General features: G+C 30.5%; 1 protein-coding gene and 1 long non-coding RNA gene across 3 annotated transcripts in view; one reads left to right on the forward strand and one right to left on the reverse strand.

The window, feature by feature from the left end:
• Nucleotides 1–972: 972 nt before the first annotated feature.
• LOC149571793 (protein NUCLEAR FUSION DEFECTIVE 4-like) overlaps nt 973–19,051 on the forward strand; it is a 50,753-nt gene continuing 32,674 nt past the window's right edge. The window contains exon 1 of one of the 2 annotated variants that reach the window (XM_089809910.1): nt 973–1,767. In XM_089809910.1, the coding sequence (XP_089666036.1) occupies nt 1,063–1,764 (702 nt within the window). In that variant the 5' untranslated portion in view covers nt 973–1,062 and the 3' untranslated portion in view covers nt 1,765–1,767. The remainder of the gene's footprint in view (nt 1,768–19,051) is intronic. The other variant, XM_089809921.1, reaches the window with a different exon arrangement.
• On the reverse strand, nt 4,631–5,068 carry LOC149571794 (uncharacterized). The gene is made up of 3 exons (XR_016358723.1): nt 5,005–5,068; nt 4,844–4,915; nt 4,631–4,665 (listed from the first exon to the last, which is right to left on the reverse strand). It is a non-coding gene; the product is annotated as an uncharacterized LOC149571794 (long non-coding RNA).

A 19,051-nucleotide genomic window follows, 5' to 3' on the forward strand; every position in this document is an offset into this window, starting at 1 on the left:
ATGATTAGGATTTACTAATGAGTTGCATGGATGGGACTATTAGCCTTTTGAGAAGTATCAAAAGAGGTAGCAAGATTCTTGATCCATGGAGAAGATTTGATCAAATTACAAGATGGAATTTGGTGAGAGCAATTCTAAGATGGTCAGATAATGTGGTAGAAGGACAAACATAATCATGCATGTGTAAGCTGAAGAATGGTGATGAGTCAAGATTAAGAATGAGGCTGAGGTCAAAGATGCTTCCAAAATTAGTATTCTCACATATGCAAGCAAGATGTGGGATAAGTACACACATAAGAAGATAGATAGTTAAGATTTTGATCCTTGTCTTTCAATTGGATGGTTGGCAATAGCAGGATAAAGTCTTTTACACATTAGTGATGATATGAATTTTTAAATTAGAGGAAAATTATGAGTGGTTAGTTATCCTAATCAATCAGTTAATTAGGTGGAAGAACCAAAAGCTAAGAATAATTAATTAGCTGATCTGATTAAATGACCTTAGGAACAAACACGAATAATTGATAAAAAATGGTGGAAGTACTTAAATAAGTAGTATTTACTCAATCAAGTTATAAGAAATTCAAACAAAATATTAAAAATAAATTTGAGATGTCTACATCATATCTACTTCATATATGTCCATTATCATTGATTATATAATATTATATATTTTCTATTTAGAAATATGTCTAGAGACTTTCATGAGATTTGATTTAGCAATATTTCAGATGTCTTTTTTCTTTCACCTGCACCAGGGCATCTCATAGCATTGAGGTCACATCAGGTATAACAATTAATAGTGACTGTGTAGACCTTCTGTGAAAGAATGGAAACAACAAACGATTGAGAAGACAGCACACCAAAATCCCCGTATTTGGAATAGTGAACATGTTTACGGCCTACTTTCCTATAATTCTTAAGAATCTTCCTGCAAACTTTTAAAGATACTTTCCTTCTAACAAAACTATTGTCTTCACTGTTTTCTTTTTTCAATTGAACAAAGCATTAGAAACAAAGGCTACCTCATTGTTGTTCTCTGAGTTGAAGAAGAGGGTTTGAATGGCATCCCATTATATCCAGAACAGATGGATAGCTTTGGTAGGCTGCATATGGATAGAATGTTGTGGAGGATTGTCATACGGCTTCAGCATATATTCTGAGGCCATCAAGACCCGCTTTGGCTACAAACAGCAACAGCTGGACACAATATCTGTCTACAGCAGCTTAGGGGTTTTAGGGGGCATAATCTCGGGCCTCTTAAACCAGCGCCTCCCTGCTTGGCTTGTTCTCTTCATTGGAGCTCTCCACATTTTGGCAGGCTACGGAACCCAATGGCTGTTTGTGTGTGGGAAACTACCTGCCCCTCCATTGTGGGAGATGGGTTTATTTGCCTTCGTTGCCGGGAGTGGCCCGTTATTCTACAACACTGTATCCATGGTGATCTCTGTAAATAATTTTCCACACAACAGAGGAATTGTTGTGGGTTTGATGAAGGGATGCCTCGGTCTAAGCAGCGGCATTTTCTCGACCGTGTGGAAGGTATTGTTTCCAGATTCAGATGGGTTTTCCTATCTGTTAGTGACGGCCCTTGTCCCATCTGCCGTGGCCGTTTTATTCATGCCTACCGTGAGGAAATATGAACCAGAATTTTGCAAAGATGGGTCTTCGAGAACTATGAAATACCTGGCTTTGATGTCTGCGCCCTTGGTGTTCTTAGCAGTGTTTCTCCTGGCTTCCAGCTTTTGGGATGGACAAACGTGACAGGTGAGTGATTTCAACGTTTATCATGTTAGTTTTCCAAATTAATCCCTAGCAATTGTTTTTTTATTATTATTAACATTCTGCAATTACTGTTTAATTATTTTTATTTTCTTTACTTCAAGTTTTGGAAGGTGCCATTATTAATACTTGTCCGTAGGCTATTAGTACTTGCCTATAGGCTAAGTACTTGTGATGCATTTTGAATTTTATGTTTAAATTTTTTAATCAGAATTAATCACTTTTAAATTTTCTTATAAACTAATATGTTTTGCATGCATATATGCAAATTTTTCAACTTTCAATTTTTGAAAAATATTTTTCTAAGATTTGATTGGGTGAATCCATTTAGCTCTTGTATGGACCAAATTTGATAATTGTATAACTAATACTTTTTTTTAAAAAATTTATTAAGTTGAATGTATTAATGTTTAATATTTTTTTATGTATAAACTAATATGGGCCAAATTTGATAACTAATACTTTTAAAAAGTTTTTTAGATTAAATTTTTTTAGTGTATTTTCATATTTTAATTTTATTATTTTTTATAATATAAATTTTGTCCTTCAATTTTGTTATTTTGACTGGCTGGGTATGCCATCCTCCATGCGCATCATCCCATCCCCATCCGCAACGCATCGTTGACTCTGTGTCCATGCGATCTCCCTGGCTGGCGCCCGTACTCATCTCTGACATTGACAGACGGAATAGACGCGTTGAGATAGGGCAGATGGAGAATTTAATTTATGCAAGATTTGCAGGCCAAGACATCTTATCAATCTGAATAAGATTACTTAAGCGGGATGGCCTAAATGAATAAGATTACTTATCAATCTGAATAAGATTACTTATTTTTTAATCCTTGTCCCCAATCATATAAATCGTGAATGGCCTAAGTGTTTGCAATTTTTTTTCCTTTGGAAGTACCACACTACTTTTTAAAACCTTTTGCAATATTTACTAAATCTATTGTTTTATTATTAATTTCAATTTCAAGTTTACCCAAGGGAGTGAGAGTAATGTTTTTTTTGCTAGTCATCTAAATGCCAAAGTTTATTTTAAATGTTAAGAAAATGTAAATTTTTAAAAAAAATTAATAAAAATTTTGTATTCATATTAAAAAATATTCAACACATTCTTGTCATATGTATATATGTCTGTCAAAATAGTCAAGTGTACACATTAAATTCATATTAGAAAATAGTTAAACAATCTTATTAAAAAAATTGTAAAATCTAAGTCGATTTTTTTTTTGAAAATTCATTTTAAAAATTCTCTACAAAATGGAAACTCTTGAATAATTTAAATTAATATTTTATAATAAATGATATCTTAATACTATAAATTAGAGTATTATATTATATTTATGTATAATCAATATTATATTAGTTTCTTAATATATTGAAAAATATATAACAATCATAAATTTTAAGATTGTAATATATTGTTTAAATTTGGAAAAATAATTATGATTATTATTTGTCAAAGAAAATAATTGTGACTAAAACTAATATATTATATCATTGTTTAATTTATTTCAACATATTATATCATTGTTAAAATCTATTTGACCATTTTTTTGATAGACCGTAATTAGCCAAAACCTAGATTAATTATTATAATTTATTGAAACTAATTATTATTATGTGTTAAGCTCGAGTAGATTCAAAGCCAAGTCCTCCCACATGAGAGGCTAATGCTATGTTGTGTTATAGGCTCTTGACTAAAATCTATTTCTAAATTATTTATCCTCTTTATAATTAATTTAGATATGCCATTTATTCAAAATAAATTTAAAAAATTAAATTAATAGATATATCATTAAATATTAATCAATTTTATTTTAATTAAAAATAAATTTGGTTAATATATTATTAAAATATTAATTGAAGGCAAGAGCCTACAATAAAATGGTAAATTGTGAGCCTCTTATTTGGGAGGTCTTGTATGATAAATAATAATAAATCTTAGCTTTGACCTATTGCTTTTGAGAAAAAATATATTAATTTTAAAAAAATCTTTATAATTTAAACAATAAAACCATTAACAAATAATTTTAATTCAAATGGTATATAAAACGTAAGGCTTCATCAATCCAATCTTATTCATAGCTTCTATTCATTTATTATTATGATTATAAAGTGCCAATACAAATATAATCTTAATTCATTTATATAAAGTTTGATAAACTATAATAATTATCTCAAGATTACTTAATTAATTGTGTGTGTGTGTGTGTGTGTGTGTGTGTGTGTGTGTGTGAGAGAGAGAGAGAGAGAGAGAGAGAGAGAGAGAAATATGACTTATTAAAAGTAATTGACTGGTTATAAAAAATAAGAGGTAGAATTTCCATGTGCATACGAGTGGTCTAATTTCAATGAGTGTTATTATTTTTTCTTAACAAGAGTAGAATATCACCATATATTATAATAAATAAAATGGTTCAAAAAGAGCTCGTGAGGGAAAGAACAAAAAAGAAAACCCTCATTCGTTACTCATAATATTCAAGATGTGTAAAGTGTAATCCCTAAACTAGAATTGTTAAGAAACCCAAAAGGCTTCCCTTATATCTTCTAGATATTCAAACTCTAACCACATATTGGAACACTAATGAGGCTTTATAAAATAGCCATATAAAGTGCCCATACAAATATAATCATGAATACATTTATATAAAGTTTTATAGACTTTAATGATTGTCTCAAAATTTATTGGTCATAATCCTCCATATAGATATCATCAATACCTAAAAAATGAATGAGTTAGTTATAAAATTCATTTAAGAAAAATGTCTTAGAAAATTGAATATCATTTCATAATTTCCTTACCATCTCCACTTGTTGTGTTTTGGTTAAAATCAATAGAAAAGGGCAACCCATATTGTTGGTCAGTTTGTTGATCATCTAATACAAAAATGCACATTTAACACATCCATTTAGATAAAATTAAATTATAAACTAAAAAATCAAATATAATTTCAAATTTTTATTTTTTCTATCATAACTAAATTCTAAATTAGAATATTGTTCTCATAATCTATATCACATTATGTAACAATAAGAAAAATCAAAATTCCATTACCTCCACAAGTTTGTTGAAATGTTTGAGGATGAATAACCTTTGGCGTTGATGGTTGATCTCCACAAACTACATCTTGGTTATTTGATAAAGCATTAAATGCAATTAGAAATGTGAACTAAATAATTAATTTTAATAAAAATAGTCAATAGTGAGTAAATTACCATCTAGTACTTGTGTGTCATCTGTTATTGTTTGGTTCAAATCAATAGAGAAAGGCAATCGACGTCGTGGAGATTCTCTTTGATCAACCAAACCTATATTGACACATGTTCAACATATGAAATACAAATAACAAGTATTGAGCTATATGTTGAAAATAATAAAGTACTTTTAAATAAATGTACTCACCTTGTTGTGACAGAATAACTCTTTCTCCTTGTATTGCTATGCCTGAACGATTAATGACTTTTTTTCCCTTTTTCTTTTTAGAGCGTATAGAGGGTAATTGAAAATTTTCATGCTCATCAACTCTTTCACTTAAGTTTTGAGTCATAGGTTTTTTTTTTATATGAAAAGATCGATGCTTATGCATTTTACTTGGACTAAACCATGGTGCCTTTTGCTTCATAGGCATGTTCTCTGAGCCAGGAATTGACTCAAAATTGGAACTTGAAGCAAGACATGCATGTATCTCATTTCTAAATCTCCCACCATGTTGAATGAATATTTGTTTTTCATATTCTTCTCTAGTTGACAAATTGTGGATAAATAAATTTACATAATCAATGCAATTTTGAAGTTCATCATGTGAGAAATATCAAATGATCTCACACATTCTGTAGTAAAAAAATAAAATTGTAAAGTCAAAATACTTTTTTAAAAGACTATATATTTCTTAAGAAAAAATTTGGTATTAAAACTTACCAGTTCTCTCATCTTCACCAATGTTGACTCCAAGTACATCTTGATCTTCTGAAGGTATAGAATCATCTGCAATTGGAAAAAAATCACTTAACTTTTTGATCCATAAAATAATTTAATATCTACTTGTAAACACACATTCTTATTACCAATGTTATAGTTTTTATGACCAAAATTCCCTCCAACTTTGTCGTAATCCTCAGCCAATGCAGTAACATCATCTATATTTAAGATCAGTTTAAGTAGGTCTTAACAATATAATAATAAATTGTATAAATTAAATTATTAAAATTATCTCTCAAATGATACTTACCAACCACTTGACCTTGCTGATTTATATGGGTTCTCTTTAGTAGATCTAAAATCTTTAGCACATGTTTGCATGTGTTACCTCTTTTTTCCCAGTCACAATCACATACTTGCAAATTTGGTCCAAATTTTCTTACAAGATACCATTTGGTTGAAATGGTTTGACTTCTAACTTTAAATGTATTAGGAAGGTCATATAGGTAGCAATCTGTATCTGCTATTCTTTTTTATCTCTCTAAAGAAGTTAGGTAGTATCTCTCCTTTTTGAAGTTGGTTAGAAACCCAGATAACTGCAAGTATCTCTTATTTTTATAGTATGGCTCTACCCTATGAAGAAGAACATGAATGAGCCAATCCATTCTCCTTGTGCATTTTCTAGAACAGTCGGTCAAGTAGTGACTCTTGATATGCATGTGGTATGACTCTATGGAAGCATTAGTCTCTTGATTTGCATGAGAGAAACCTCTGAATTTTTTTGCCCACATTTCTATGAAAAAAAGTATGATAATGTCTTAGCATATATATAATAAAAGAACCAAGCAATAAAAATAAAAATAAAATAATGTAATGAATAATGTGTATGATCTTACCAATGCGTCTCTCATCATGACACCAAGTCTTTCGGAAGTAATCAATAAAAAAATTTTGTTCTTTGAATTCCTCCATAAATTATTTTATAAGATGAGTAGTGACATCTCCATCATCACTTATGGCATACATTGTCTCACCTAGTCTAGTGAAAATATTTGTTCCAACATCCTTATTGCTTACAAACCTACAATAAAAAATATAATATCAAGCTATGTTGTTAAAAAAATAACTTTACATGAATTTTAAGAAGAAATAACTCACTTGTAGACATTCTTTAGCCATGCCCTGCGTACATGCTAGATACATAAAAGTACTCGACAATTGAAGGACAATCTACAAGTTACATTACAAGTATTAATAAGTAGCATTCAAACACAATCAGTTATTCAACTAAAATTATATGTTTAAATAATGAAATGTATAGCTTTAAAACCTATATATCAAATATAATTGGAGGATTATCAAACCTAATTGCTTCAATCTCGGCGCTAGCATCATTGGTCATGAATGCATTGACTTGCCAATCTTCTTTATATTGCTTGCCTCTTTTGTAAACTTCTGCTAGCCACCCATGTATATTATCAACTTTATTTCTTGACGATATGGCCCATGCAACAGGCATGCCGGCCTCTTGTTCATCAAATACAAGTAATGAATATAACTCATACTACACATGAAGAAATCAATAAATTAAGATTTTAGATAAATTTTAGATGAACTAAACTAAAATATATTAATATAGTTGACATTGGTATACTCACAACATATTTATTTGTTGAAAAAGTGGAATCCATTTATATAATAGAGTTATGTGAATGTCTCACCATCATCTCTCGCATCCATGGTGTTTAAATACTTATGATAAATGGAATGTCTTCTCCACTATTAGGTGTTTTTTAGTAGAAGTTGTCTTTCTCCTCCATGTGCCATAAACTTACACTTGTGGCATCATTTTCATTTTTTTGTGATCGAAGGGAACGCGCCCTTTTACATGCATTCATTACGTCTTTTCTTAGAAAAAATGTGTCCCTCTTATTCATTAACTTCGTAAGACTAGGATCCAAATAATGTTGCTCAAATATTGTGGAAACCCCCACACCCATCAATAACAATGACTCAATATAAGATTTATATTCATTTTACAATCTCGGTGCAACCATACTCCTTGGGTCACTAGAAGGGTCATCCTTTCCATGACAAAATTCACCACTAGCATCTTGATGACTAAACTCATTATAAGTAATGATGGCAACATTTGGTCTTCCATACATAACTCTAACACAAAAGTGTGTTTTACAACCCCTTTTCTTTGCAAACCTTGGTAACCTTTGCATATCTGTTTCGGGTTTTCTTCTATTATCATGAGGTCCAAATGCACAATGATATCTGTATATACATGTACAAATATATTTATACCAATTTATAATCAATAAATTTTATAAAATTAGAATATCGCATGCTTAATTATTATACTAAATCTAATCAAACCTTGAATACATTTTGGTAGCTTGGTTAGTAGGGTTTGTCAAGTTCTTCTCATGATGTTCTTTTCATACGAATGTTGTTTCTGTACCATCCAATAGACCTTCTCCCTTGACAAAGTGTGAGAGTCTCTCAAGAAGGATAGCATCACATAAATCCATAACCGCATTATGATGTCCAATAGGTGTCCACTCTAGTTGTGCACTTGAAAAATCACTTCCTTCATTGGGACATCTTGCACAGGTAGTTTGATGAGTGATTTCCATTTAAACTTTGTATCCATTATGAGGAATATTAATATGGTTAGTGATCCTTAACTTGTTGAAACATGTTAAAAAAAAACTAATAGGGATTATTACATATATCTTCAATAAAACAATTAGTATATTGAAATCACAATAAATACAATTATATCCTTGATATGAAATAATTTCACTATACCATCAATGAAATGATTTCACAAAATTATATTAGAAGTTGATATTAGATATTTTATTCTATATTTTTCTAATCTTGTGATGTAGTAATGAGATGCATGTTAGTGCAAGCCTAGGACACATGATTCATATTGCCCTAGGACACAAAGTTAAAATGGTTAATAATCATATTAAATTTGTGTGGTTAATAATAAAAATTATCTTTACATTATGGTGATTTACACATATTCTACTCTTTTTGCCTTGTTGCAAATTATTCTTGAATAACTTCAAAATGTATTATCTCTATTTCCCAAAACCCTACAATTTTCAAGAATAAGGATAATGAAGCTAGGAGTTACTTACATTATGGTATTTAATGTGTTTCTAAGAAATGATATTATTTTGCTAATAACCAAAATTCATCTCTACATTTAGATGAACCAAGTGTTCGTAAAAATATCCACTCTATTGAATGTTCAAGATTTTTCATCCTAAGATAATGATAAGGTGCTAGATTGTGTTTCTATGTTGGTCTCTAACAAACATAACTCTATTTTCATGGAACCTTTCTCTCTAGATTCTTGTATCTTTAAAGGGATATTAGATTTTTGTGCAAACATAGAGTGTTAAGGTGGAAGATTATGTATCCATACAGATAGAGGATGATATCCCAATTTCATCATGGAAGGACCTATCTAGTGAGCCTATATCAAAGGTTGATATCTCATATCTCCTCAACATATTACAAAAGTGAATGATTTTTATTAATTTTGATAGGAAAGACTAATTTGACAAGTTACTTCATCTTGAAAGCACCCACTGAAGGAGGGTTATAGATCAATTCAAGTGTTGGGTCAAAGAGATAATGGGGAAGTTAAGTGTTGTCTTAATATTTCCAAAAGTGGGGGCCTTCTTATTGAGGTCTCTTCAACTTAGAATCCTTACGATTGATAGGTTGGAGAGGCTTGGTATAGATAACATCTTTAATTATGTTCTTTGTGGAAATGCAATGGAAGATGTAGATCACTTGTTATTGAATTATGAATTATCTCAATCATATTGGAAATGGTTTTGAATAAGTTTGGATGCTATATTCCTCTTCCTTGCACTCTCTATCTCTCTCTCTCTCAACATTTGGTGGGATGAGAAATTTTGAATAAGGGCTCTATCATTTTTGAGATATGGAGCATTTCTCATTCGGTTGTGGTAAGGGCTAACTGGTGGGAAAGGAATAAGATGATATTTAGGGAGGAATTAGTGTTAGTGGATAAGGTTTGGGATAGTATTAAAGCCTTAATTTCTAAATCACTTAATGAATTTTTTATGTGGTCCAATTCTCTCTCATCTCCCTTTTCCTTGCTTATGTTTTGAATAGAAGGAAGAGAGAAAATATCCCACTAGAGGGGTACTAGTTGATAACATGGCTAAATGAGAAAATAGAAGGAAATTTAGATGGGAAAGGCCTAATGGATCCTTTACTAAAGGAAAATTTTATGGGAGCTCCAAAGGGAACCCAGAGAGGTTAGAGATTGGGAAAGTTCTAAGAGACAATAGGGGCAATTTTTTTAAGATTTAATTGTTAGATTTCAAGATGGTTCAAATAATTTAGTAGATGCTTCAGTAGAGTTGGAGGGAGTTCAAATATCTCTAGGTACGAGATTAAACAAGATTTTTATTGAAGGTTTAATATCTAGAAAGATCATCAGTTGGGAGTTTCAATATGTCTTGGGTGAAGTGTAGAAACTTCTCCCTAGATTCAAGGAATTTAAGATTACTCATTGATTTAGGGAGGCTAATGCTATTGCAGATTGGTTGGCTAATTGGGGCACCTCATTGGAATAGGATTCATGTAATTTAATTGGTTTGGAAATGAGTTAATGGGTTTAGGTACACAAGATGTCACGTTCTCTATGAGATGATGTGGTTTAGAACTTGTAAAATGGGACACAAGGACATTTTTGTGTGTGTTTGTCATTGGTATGCTATGGGGCCAAAGATTTCTAGAGGGCTCATTCATTATGCCCACATCTAGGATTCCATAGCAGTGGGGACTACACTTTCTTCTATGGATATATGAAACGTTCTCTCTTATTACAACTCATTTTGCAAAAGGGTAACAAGCTAGCATAAAGATACAAATATTTGTGGAAAGAAGAACAAAGATCTATGTTGTCCTATGATAGTACCAAGAAGACATGATATAAACTTGTGAGAAATGATGATACACCAAATATCCACAATCAATAGATTCTTTCAATATGGAGATTTGATATTGATTGCCAACCCATTATTTCTCAAGCACTTTTTTCTTAAATACATTGGAAACTATATTGAAAAAATTAGAAAAATAATCTGAGACATGTTATGGAATACTTAAAAAAAATATAGTTTTTAAGGTATATCCAAATGATGAATGATGAGTTGTCCTTTTTTAACCAACTAAGATCAATTTCAAATTTATAAACAATAATTAGGCACATAGAACAACAATCAGGGATTTCAAGCAAATGTCTACAAGCAATGGGCAAGGGACAAACCAACCTTGCACATGAACAAAAATAGTGTCATAGTATGAATTTAATCCTTAGAACCACTATTGTGTATGTTCTCAAAATATTTTTCAATCACGCACATAGTCCTAGAAAAGAAAATTTGGTAGCACTAAGGTTCTTAGTAATGGTCAACTCTGTAACTTTTGCAATCTAGAGTGGGCGAAATCCAATCCTGGCATATCAGGGTTTTGACATATTCTTAGAATTTAACCAATCGGAGATACTAAGAAAATTTGATAACCCAACAAAAGACTACACCTGTGGGGATTTCCCCCACAAGGACATTTATATAGCGTTTGCTACTACCACATCAAAAATGGCTATTACCGCTTGAGGTATCATACATGTGGTTGACCCAATAAAGGGAATGTCCACTGTGGTTTAACCCTCTCTAATCAAGGAAGACTCACAAATTTGTACCACATGAGGACTTGGTTTGGATTTAAGGGTTCCAAGTTTCTGATGTGCCTAAAAGGGAACAAAGCATACTCCTCTAGCCTCTTCACCTTACCCAAACATAGCAAACAAGATTCTTTGACACACTAATTTGAAATCACCTCACCAACTTTTTGGAAAATCCAACAACAAACACCACCAATCTCAAAAGAGAAAGTACTAGTGGATGTTGAGGACAAACCGAAGCAGAATAGTGAAACAATGACAAATATCCTTCCTTACCTACAAGGGGATCCGTCGTCAAGAGGAGCTTCACATGTAAAGCAAGCGAATGAAGCTCAATCTCTCAAGATCTCCCAAATAGTGTTCATAGGGCCTAATTACTATGTGAAACATATATGCGTGAAAACAAATCTAGATCCAATTTTAGAGCACCAAATGAAGTGTGAATCTATGAAAGCATGTAAAAGCACTCAAGCCAAACATATGAGATGTTCATTTTAGTTCCAAATCCAAGTGTTATAGAGATCCAACAAAATACTTAGTAATCCTTGCAACACATTTTTCTCTGTTGTACCTTTCATTTATGCTGGAACGCTCGCTCACAACGAACAAAGCAACAAGCAAACACAAGATATGCAATAATATACCAAAGCTAAGAGGTATTCCCAGATTAGAGGGAAAATGAAAATTAAATGAAAAGGTGTGACCCACATAAGAGAATGTGCAATTAACATTTAATTAAGAGATGTAGAGTGTAAAACTCCATAAAAATTATAAGATGAGGGGTGTTTTTATTTAATTTAAATATAAAATAATCCATTTTCTTATAAAATAAATTGTGTGACATTTATTTAATTATTTCTTTTAAAATAATAATTGTTGCACATAACATTAAGTGAGGAGGGGTTTTATTTAATCAAAAGGGAGCAAATTCCTTTAATTAAATAATTAAAAAATCAAGATGATCCAACCATTTATTTAAAATTAATTAAATACATTAACTCTAATTTAATCAAAGAAATTGATGTAAAATAATAAGGATTAATTAAATAATTCGAATAACTTAATTTCATGAAAGGAAATGGTGATGTAAATATTGATTCAAGCTTGAAATAAATTATGAAATAAATTATAAAATAAATATTGACTCAAGCTGATTTATAACATAATTGTACAATAAACTGCATACAAGAATACATTCCTAAACTATTGTTTACTTGTCAATTTAGCCCTATCCAACAATGATGAACACCCTTTAACATTTCTTCTTAAAAGATAGATAAATTAAAAGCTACCTAAATGAGGTTAATTGTCATGAAATTCCTAGTTTGACTATTAGAAGTTGCTGTCAAGCTCACCAGTCAGCTTTGAACTCACTCAGGCTTACATTTCATTCACTTACAGTCACAATGCTAATTTAGGCAAATATTGATTTTTCATATACTTAGCAACTCTTGATTAGTAGCCTTGGTTTTCTTATTAAATTTTTCTATTGTTAATGTGATTAAAATGCTTTTATTCATTTTCAAATTTGTCTTTCTAGTATAGGGATCTTGTTTAAGAATGCCTTGATAAGAGTTCTATGATTATGAGAGATGAGGAAAAGGGGAACATATTATACCTTGAGTTTCTCACCACTCAAGAATGGTAGAGTTATTAGTTACACATATGTTGCATTGGTTTTATATATTTGTTCGGAAAAATAGATGCAAGAGAAAAAAAGATTTTAAAAAAAGAATTTAAGGACTTTTATATTATTTGACTAGGAAAAAACAATTATACATGATTGGAAATATATTTTATTGAACTAACAATAAAAATAGATTGGAGTTAAAAAATAAAATAGTTGATGAATTAAAATGGTTATATATTTTTGGCATGAAAATTTCACAAATTAGATTTGATTGAAATGATTAAAAGGGTATAAAATGAAGTTGAATTATATATTACATATTTTGTGTTTTTTATTTTTTTACAATGAAAATATTTTACATAGTTTTAGTATGACAATTTTACAAATTATATTTGATTAAAATGAATAAAAAAGTGTTAAAAAAAGTTGAAAATTATATTATAGTTTTATTTTTTATAAAAATAATTTGATTCTATAAAATGAAGGAAGCAATGATCTATAAATGTTCAATAACTAGGAATGGATATTAAAATGGTGTAAGATGAAGTTGAAAAGTGTATGATTTGATTTTTTTATATAATTATTAAATGAAATAAATAACTAGTGTATTTGACTTTTATATCTATTCCTTAGTTTCTTTTATAAAATTTCGTGGGCTTTTCAAACAAATTCAAATTTAAGTGTGAGAAAAACCATGAATGGATTTTTAAATATATAGTCTATAAATATTATTAAATATAAATTTAGATTTTAAATTCATCATAGATAACATTGTAAAATATATAGATTTTTAAATATATAGTCTATAAATATTATTAAAATTAAATTTAGATTTTAAATTCATCATAGAATGTTTAATAAATTTAAATATATATATTTATGTTAACTTGTATTACTATATTAAAGTTTGACATTTTATTTGTTTTAACTATTCTAATGTAACTAAATATTTTATTAGAACTATATTAATTTTTAAAAACTTAAATGTATTGTTTAATATAAAAAAATAAATAAAATAATAAAAATTAAGAAAATATAAAATTAAAAACATAAGATAAGTCGAATAAAATAATTCAAAAAATTAAAATCTTCTTTATAAATCTAATTTTTTTTTTAAATATTAAATTTCATTAATCAAATATAATTGTAAAAGTTATAAATGAAGGTAAAAACAAAACAAAGTCAAACTTTAACATAAAAACTTAAAAACTAAGTCTACAAGTTATTAATCAAATATATTCTAAGCGTTTAATCAAACATTTAATTATACTTGTGTCTTTTCTTTACTAATATACTTGTATTTTTAAATCCTATATTTATAGCCATTAATCTCTAAGGAGGCAATTGTTTCCACCACAATCTTCTTCTTAAACCCTTCGTTAAGAATCATATTCAAAATCAGAACTGTAACGAGCAGGAGATGTGGCAAGCAAAATACAAAGCAACAAATGTTGAAAATTGTTTTATAGTTGCAAGGAAGGGTTTGCTTCTTCGATATGCTCTAGTTCGCATGCCAAATATTCTGATGATCTAAGGATCGACATAGATATATGTAGAAACTTGAGTATGATATATGCAGATACAGGAATAAGATCAAAAATATACTATTGCAACTTCCTTTTAACTAATTGTTTCCCCAAATAGGCACAACATTAATGAAATGAATCTGTACAAAGGTAAAAATCAAAGCAAAACTATACCAACGAAAGATATGAAAATAAAAGAAAAACATACTAGGCACATACCTTTTGTCTGCTGAAGAGTGGGGAGGCAGATGGTTGGCAGTAACAGCAGGCAGTTGATGATTGCAGAAGCAAGATGGTTCGCAGTAATAGCAAGCATGCACTACGAAATAAGATTTCTAGACCGTTGATTACCTTCCCTCTTCTCTTTTTTAATGCATCTTCTTTTTGTGAAATTTGGTGTGTCATGAATATGGCTTGTTTGATGTCTTGGCGTGCAAATCTTGCATAAATTAAATTCTCCATCTGCACTATCTCAACGCATATGTTCCGTCTGTCAATGTCAAAGATGAGTACAGGCGCCGGCTAGGGAGATTGCATGGACGCAGAGTCAACGATGTGCTGCAGATGGGGATGATATGATGTGCATGGAGGATGGCATACCCAGCCAATCGAAATAACTGGCTAGGTAGCCGTTGCCATTGTTTCTAGATTCAGATGGGTTTTCCTATCTGTTAGTGACGGCCCTTGTCCCATCTGCTGTGGTCATTTTTTTCATGCCTACCGTGAGGAAATATGAACCAAAATTTTGAAAAGATGGGTCTTCGAGAACTATGCAATGCCTGGCTTTGATGTCTGCGCCCTTGGTGTTCTTAGCAGTGTTTCTCTTGGCTTCCAATTTTTGGGATGGACAAACTTGGCAGCTGAGTGATTTGAACGTTTATCATGTTAGTTTTCCAAATTAATCCCTAGCAATTATTTTTTTATTATTATTAACATTCTACGATTACTATTTAATTATTTTTATTTTCTTTACTTCAAGTTTTGGAAGGTGCTATTATTAATACTTGTCTGTAGGCTATTAGTACTTGCCTATAGGCTAAGTACTATTGTGATGCATTTTGAATTTTATGCTTAAATTTTTTAATCAGAATTAATCACTTTTAAATTTTCTTATAAACTAATATGTTTTGCATACATAGATGCAAATTTTTTAACTTTCAATTTTTGAAAAATATTTTTCTAAGATTTGATTGGGTGAATCCATTTAGCTCTTATATGGGCCAAATTTGATAATTGTATAACTAATACTTTTTAAAGGTTTTTTTTATTAAGTTGAATGTATTAATGTTTAATATATTTTTATGTATAAACTAATATGGGCCAAATTTGATAACTAATACTTTTAAAAAGTTTTTTAGATTAAATTTTTTTAATGTATTTTCATATTTTAATTTTATTATTTTTTATAATATAAATTTTGTCCTTCAACTAATAATATTTTAAAATGATATTACTTATATTATATTATCATTTAAGAAATGCAATAGAACATATAGATCAATAATTATATTTATAAATAAAATTTAAATTTAAATTTAAACTAATACTATTATAGAAAAATATAACTATATAACATTTTTTAATTAAAATATTCTATATACTATAATAAATTTGTCCCCTCTCTCTCTCCACTCCTATATTTATCTCCCTCCCTCTGTATGTCTCATTAGCTCTACCCCTCTCTTATTCACTTCATCTCTCTTGTTTTATGTCTCTATCTCCCTCTTGCTCACCTATTTATCTCTTTTATCCCTATATTTCTATATTTATCCTCAAATCTCATGTACAATATGTATATCTCTCTCACTCCTCTCTTTGTCTTTTTTTATCCCTATCTCTCACCCCCTCTCTATCTCTTTCAATCCATATCTTTCTCGATATATATATCTACCCATCTCTCCTATAACTCTACTTCTTTTCACATCCTTCTTTATCTCTATATATCATTGTCTATCTATATCTCTCTTGCTCTTCATCTATATCTCCCTCTTTATATTTTGAACTCTCTTACTACCCCCCTACCCTCCGCTTGACCCCATCTCCTTGTTTGCATATATCTCTCTATTTTTATCCCCCTCTCTATCCCTCCCTCCCTTCATAATCCCCTATCTATCTCTCTAAGCACACACGCACACGCGTGTGTGTGCACACACACACATTTATTTATTTATTTATATTTTTCTTTGTCTTCCCATGTATATACAACAACAAAAAAAAAGATTATGTTTTTCCATCATTGACCTTCCAAATCTCTTCACCATACTCATTGTACAATTGTTAGTTTATTAAATTTGGAATTCTTAATGATTATTTACTATTCTGGTTAAACTTTTAACAATCAAGTACAAAAATCTTAGAATTTTACAATCAAATTTATATTCTAATATGTACAAAGGTGGTGGGTTTTGAATATGGAAAAACGTTTGTTAGGATTTTGCTATAAATTATTAATCTAAGTTTTTTTAAAAATAATTGTACTAGAAATACCAAGTTTCTTAGAACTATTTGACATGCCCTTCCATAAGATGTGGCACTTGCTTTCCAAATATAGGACAATAAACTTCATTTCCAAATAAAAGAGAATAACTCTTGTTTCTCTTGTCCTGACAATATGGGTGGTATAAATATACATATATATCATCATAATTTCCTTATAAAGTTGATTCTAACATATTATTAAAATATGGAACATTTTAAATACATAACAATTCACTTGCATTTTAATTTCAAATTTTATTTAAATTTTTTAAAAAATCACTAAAAATGTTTTCTATAGGTAATGGGTCAAAGCCTTGATTATTTATTAGTGATTTATTATTATTTGGTGAGATTAATTATTATCGGTTACGCTCGAGTAGGCTCAAACCCAAGACCTCCCAGATGAGAGGCTTACAATCTACCCTTGTGTTGTAGGCTCTTGCCTAATTTCACTATAAATATTATATATAAGTCAACAATGTTGAGCATTTTTAAAAATAAATGGTTTTGAATAAAAAGAAGCAAGAGGGTGTTGATCTGTGGTACAATAAGAACTAGAGCATTAACAACACAATAACTACATCTAGCACATTCACAACATAACAGAGTAACAATGTGTTGCCTCTGTCAAAAACATAAAACAAACCAGAGAATTTGGGACGAAAATTAAAGCTAGCATTATTAACAAACTTAAACATAATGTTAAGGTAAAGATGAGCCACATAGAGCCAATAACAACAACAATCTTCTTTTAAAAACTAGAAAAGCCTCTTGGACTGCCATGAACCTGATAAGAAAAAATAGAGAAAACCATAAAAAACTAAATTTTAGCATTCCCTCCCAGCCTCTTGGATAAGAGGGTCGAGGCCCATTCCTCCTTGAGGAATTGAAAGAGATCCTTGTAGTCCTCCTCAACTTTTGGATTCACACCTGTGATTAATTCCTGCATCATACAAAAGCGTGATAAAACAAGCATGTATCACTTTGAGGAAAAAATTTTAGAGTCATGCATATGCCTATTGAGACCTATGACATCCTACTTCATCTCTTTTACAACATCCTCTAGATCTAACAACTAGTGCTTGTTGTTTCCCACCATGCCACCAAGTTTAGGGGTGGCAGTGTTTGGCTTTAGCTCCTAAACAACAACTTGCAAGGGAGGGGGTTAGGGGTGGGGCTCAGGGTCGAGAACTATGGAGGATTATTAGGACCATTGGGGGGGTTCTTTTTTAGGCTCAAAGGATGGTAGGAAGACTCATCAGTAGAATTTTCAATAGAATCATCTGATTCGGTGGACTCATTAGCCTTGAGGGCTTGTTTGCATTCATTTGCAATTATTTTATACCTACAGGTTCTAGGAGTTTTAATATAGTCCTATGAATCAATAATGAAGACTTAATTTTGGCATTTTTTAGTGGTCAAGTTTGGGTGGGGGGAGGGGGGCTCTCTACTTTTTTCTTCTTGGCATCCTTGGACCTAGGAGGAGAAATGGACTCGTTTTCAAGGGGTTTTTAGTACACCTTTTCCTATTAGTGTTAGCCTAAGGGGTAATAATACCTTGACTCAAACTACAAAAGATAGCCTCTTTAATAGCCTATAGATAAGACCTTGACATAGAATATCGTACTCCCTACTAGTGGCTTTAACTTCTTTGATGGACTCCACACTACATTACATGTAAATCAAGAGAAAAAATAGAATGGAAATAAGGTCCCTATTTCTAAGGAGGTTTAGGAAAGGAAGGTGATAAAAGTAGAAAGTGGTAAACTTACCTTCCAAGGTGAAATATTTCATTATTATATGGTAGATGTGAGGCCATATATCCATAAGGTCCTCCCTACTGTAACCACCTTCCTTCTTCATTGGCTATTCCTTGGGGCTTTGAAAAACTAGTTTAGGCTTTCAAGGTCTGAGGTTTTATTGGTTTTTTCCACTTATTACCCTTGGTATAAAGCCTC

The sequence above is a fragment of the Cupressus sempervirens genome, chromosome 2 (genome assembly GCF_028749045.1).
Source record: "Cupressus sempervirens isolate cs-2001-9-10 chromosome 2, ASM2874904v1, whole genome shotgun sequence".
Taxonomy (NCBI): domain Eukaryota; kingdom Viridiplantae; phylum Streptophyta; class Pinopsida; order Cupressales; family Cupressaceae; genus Cupressus; species Cupressus sempervirens.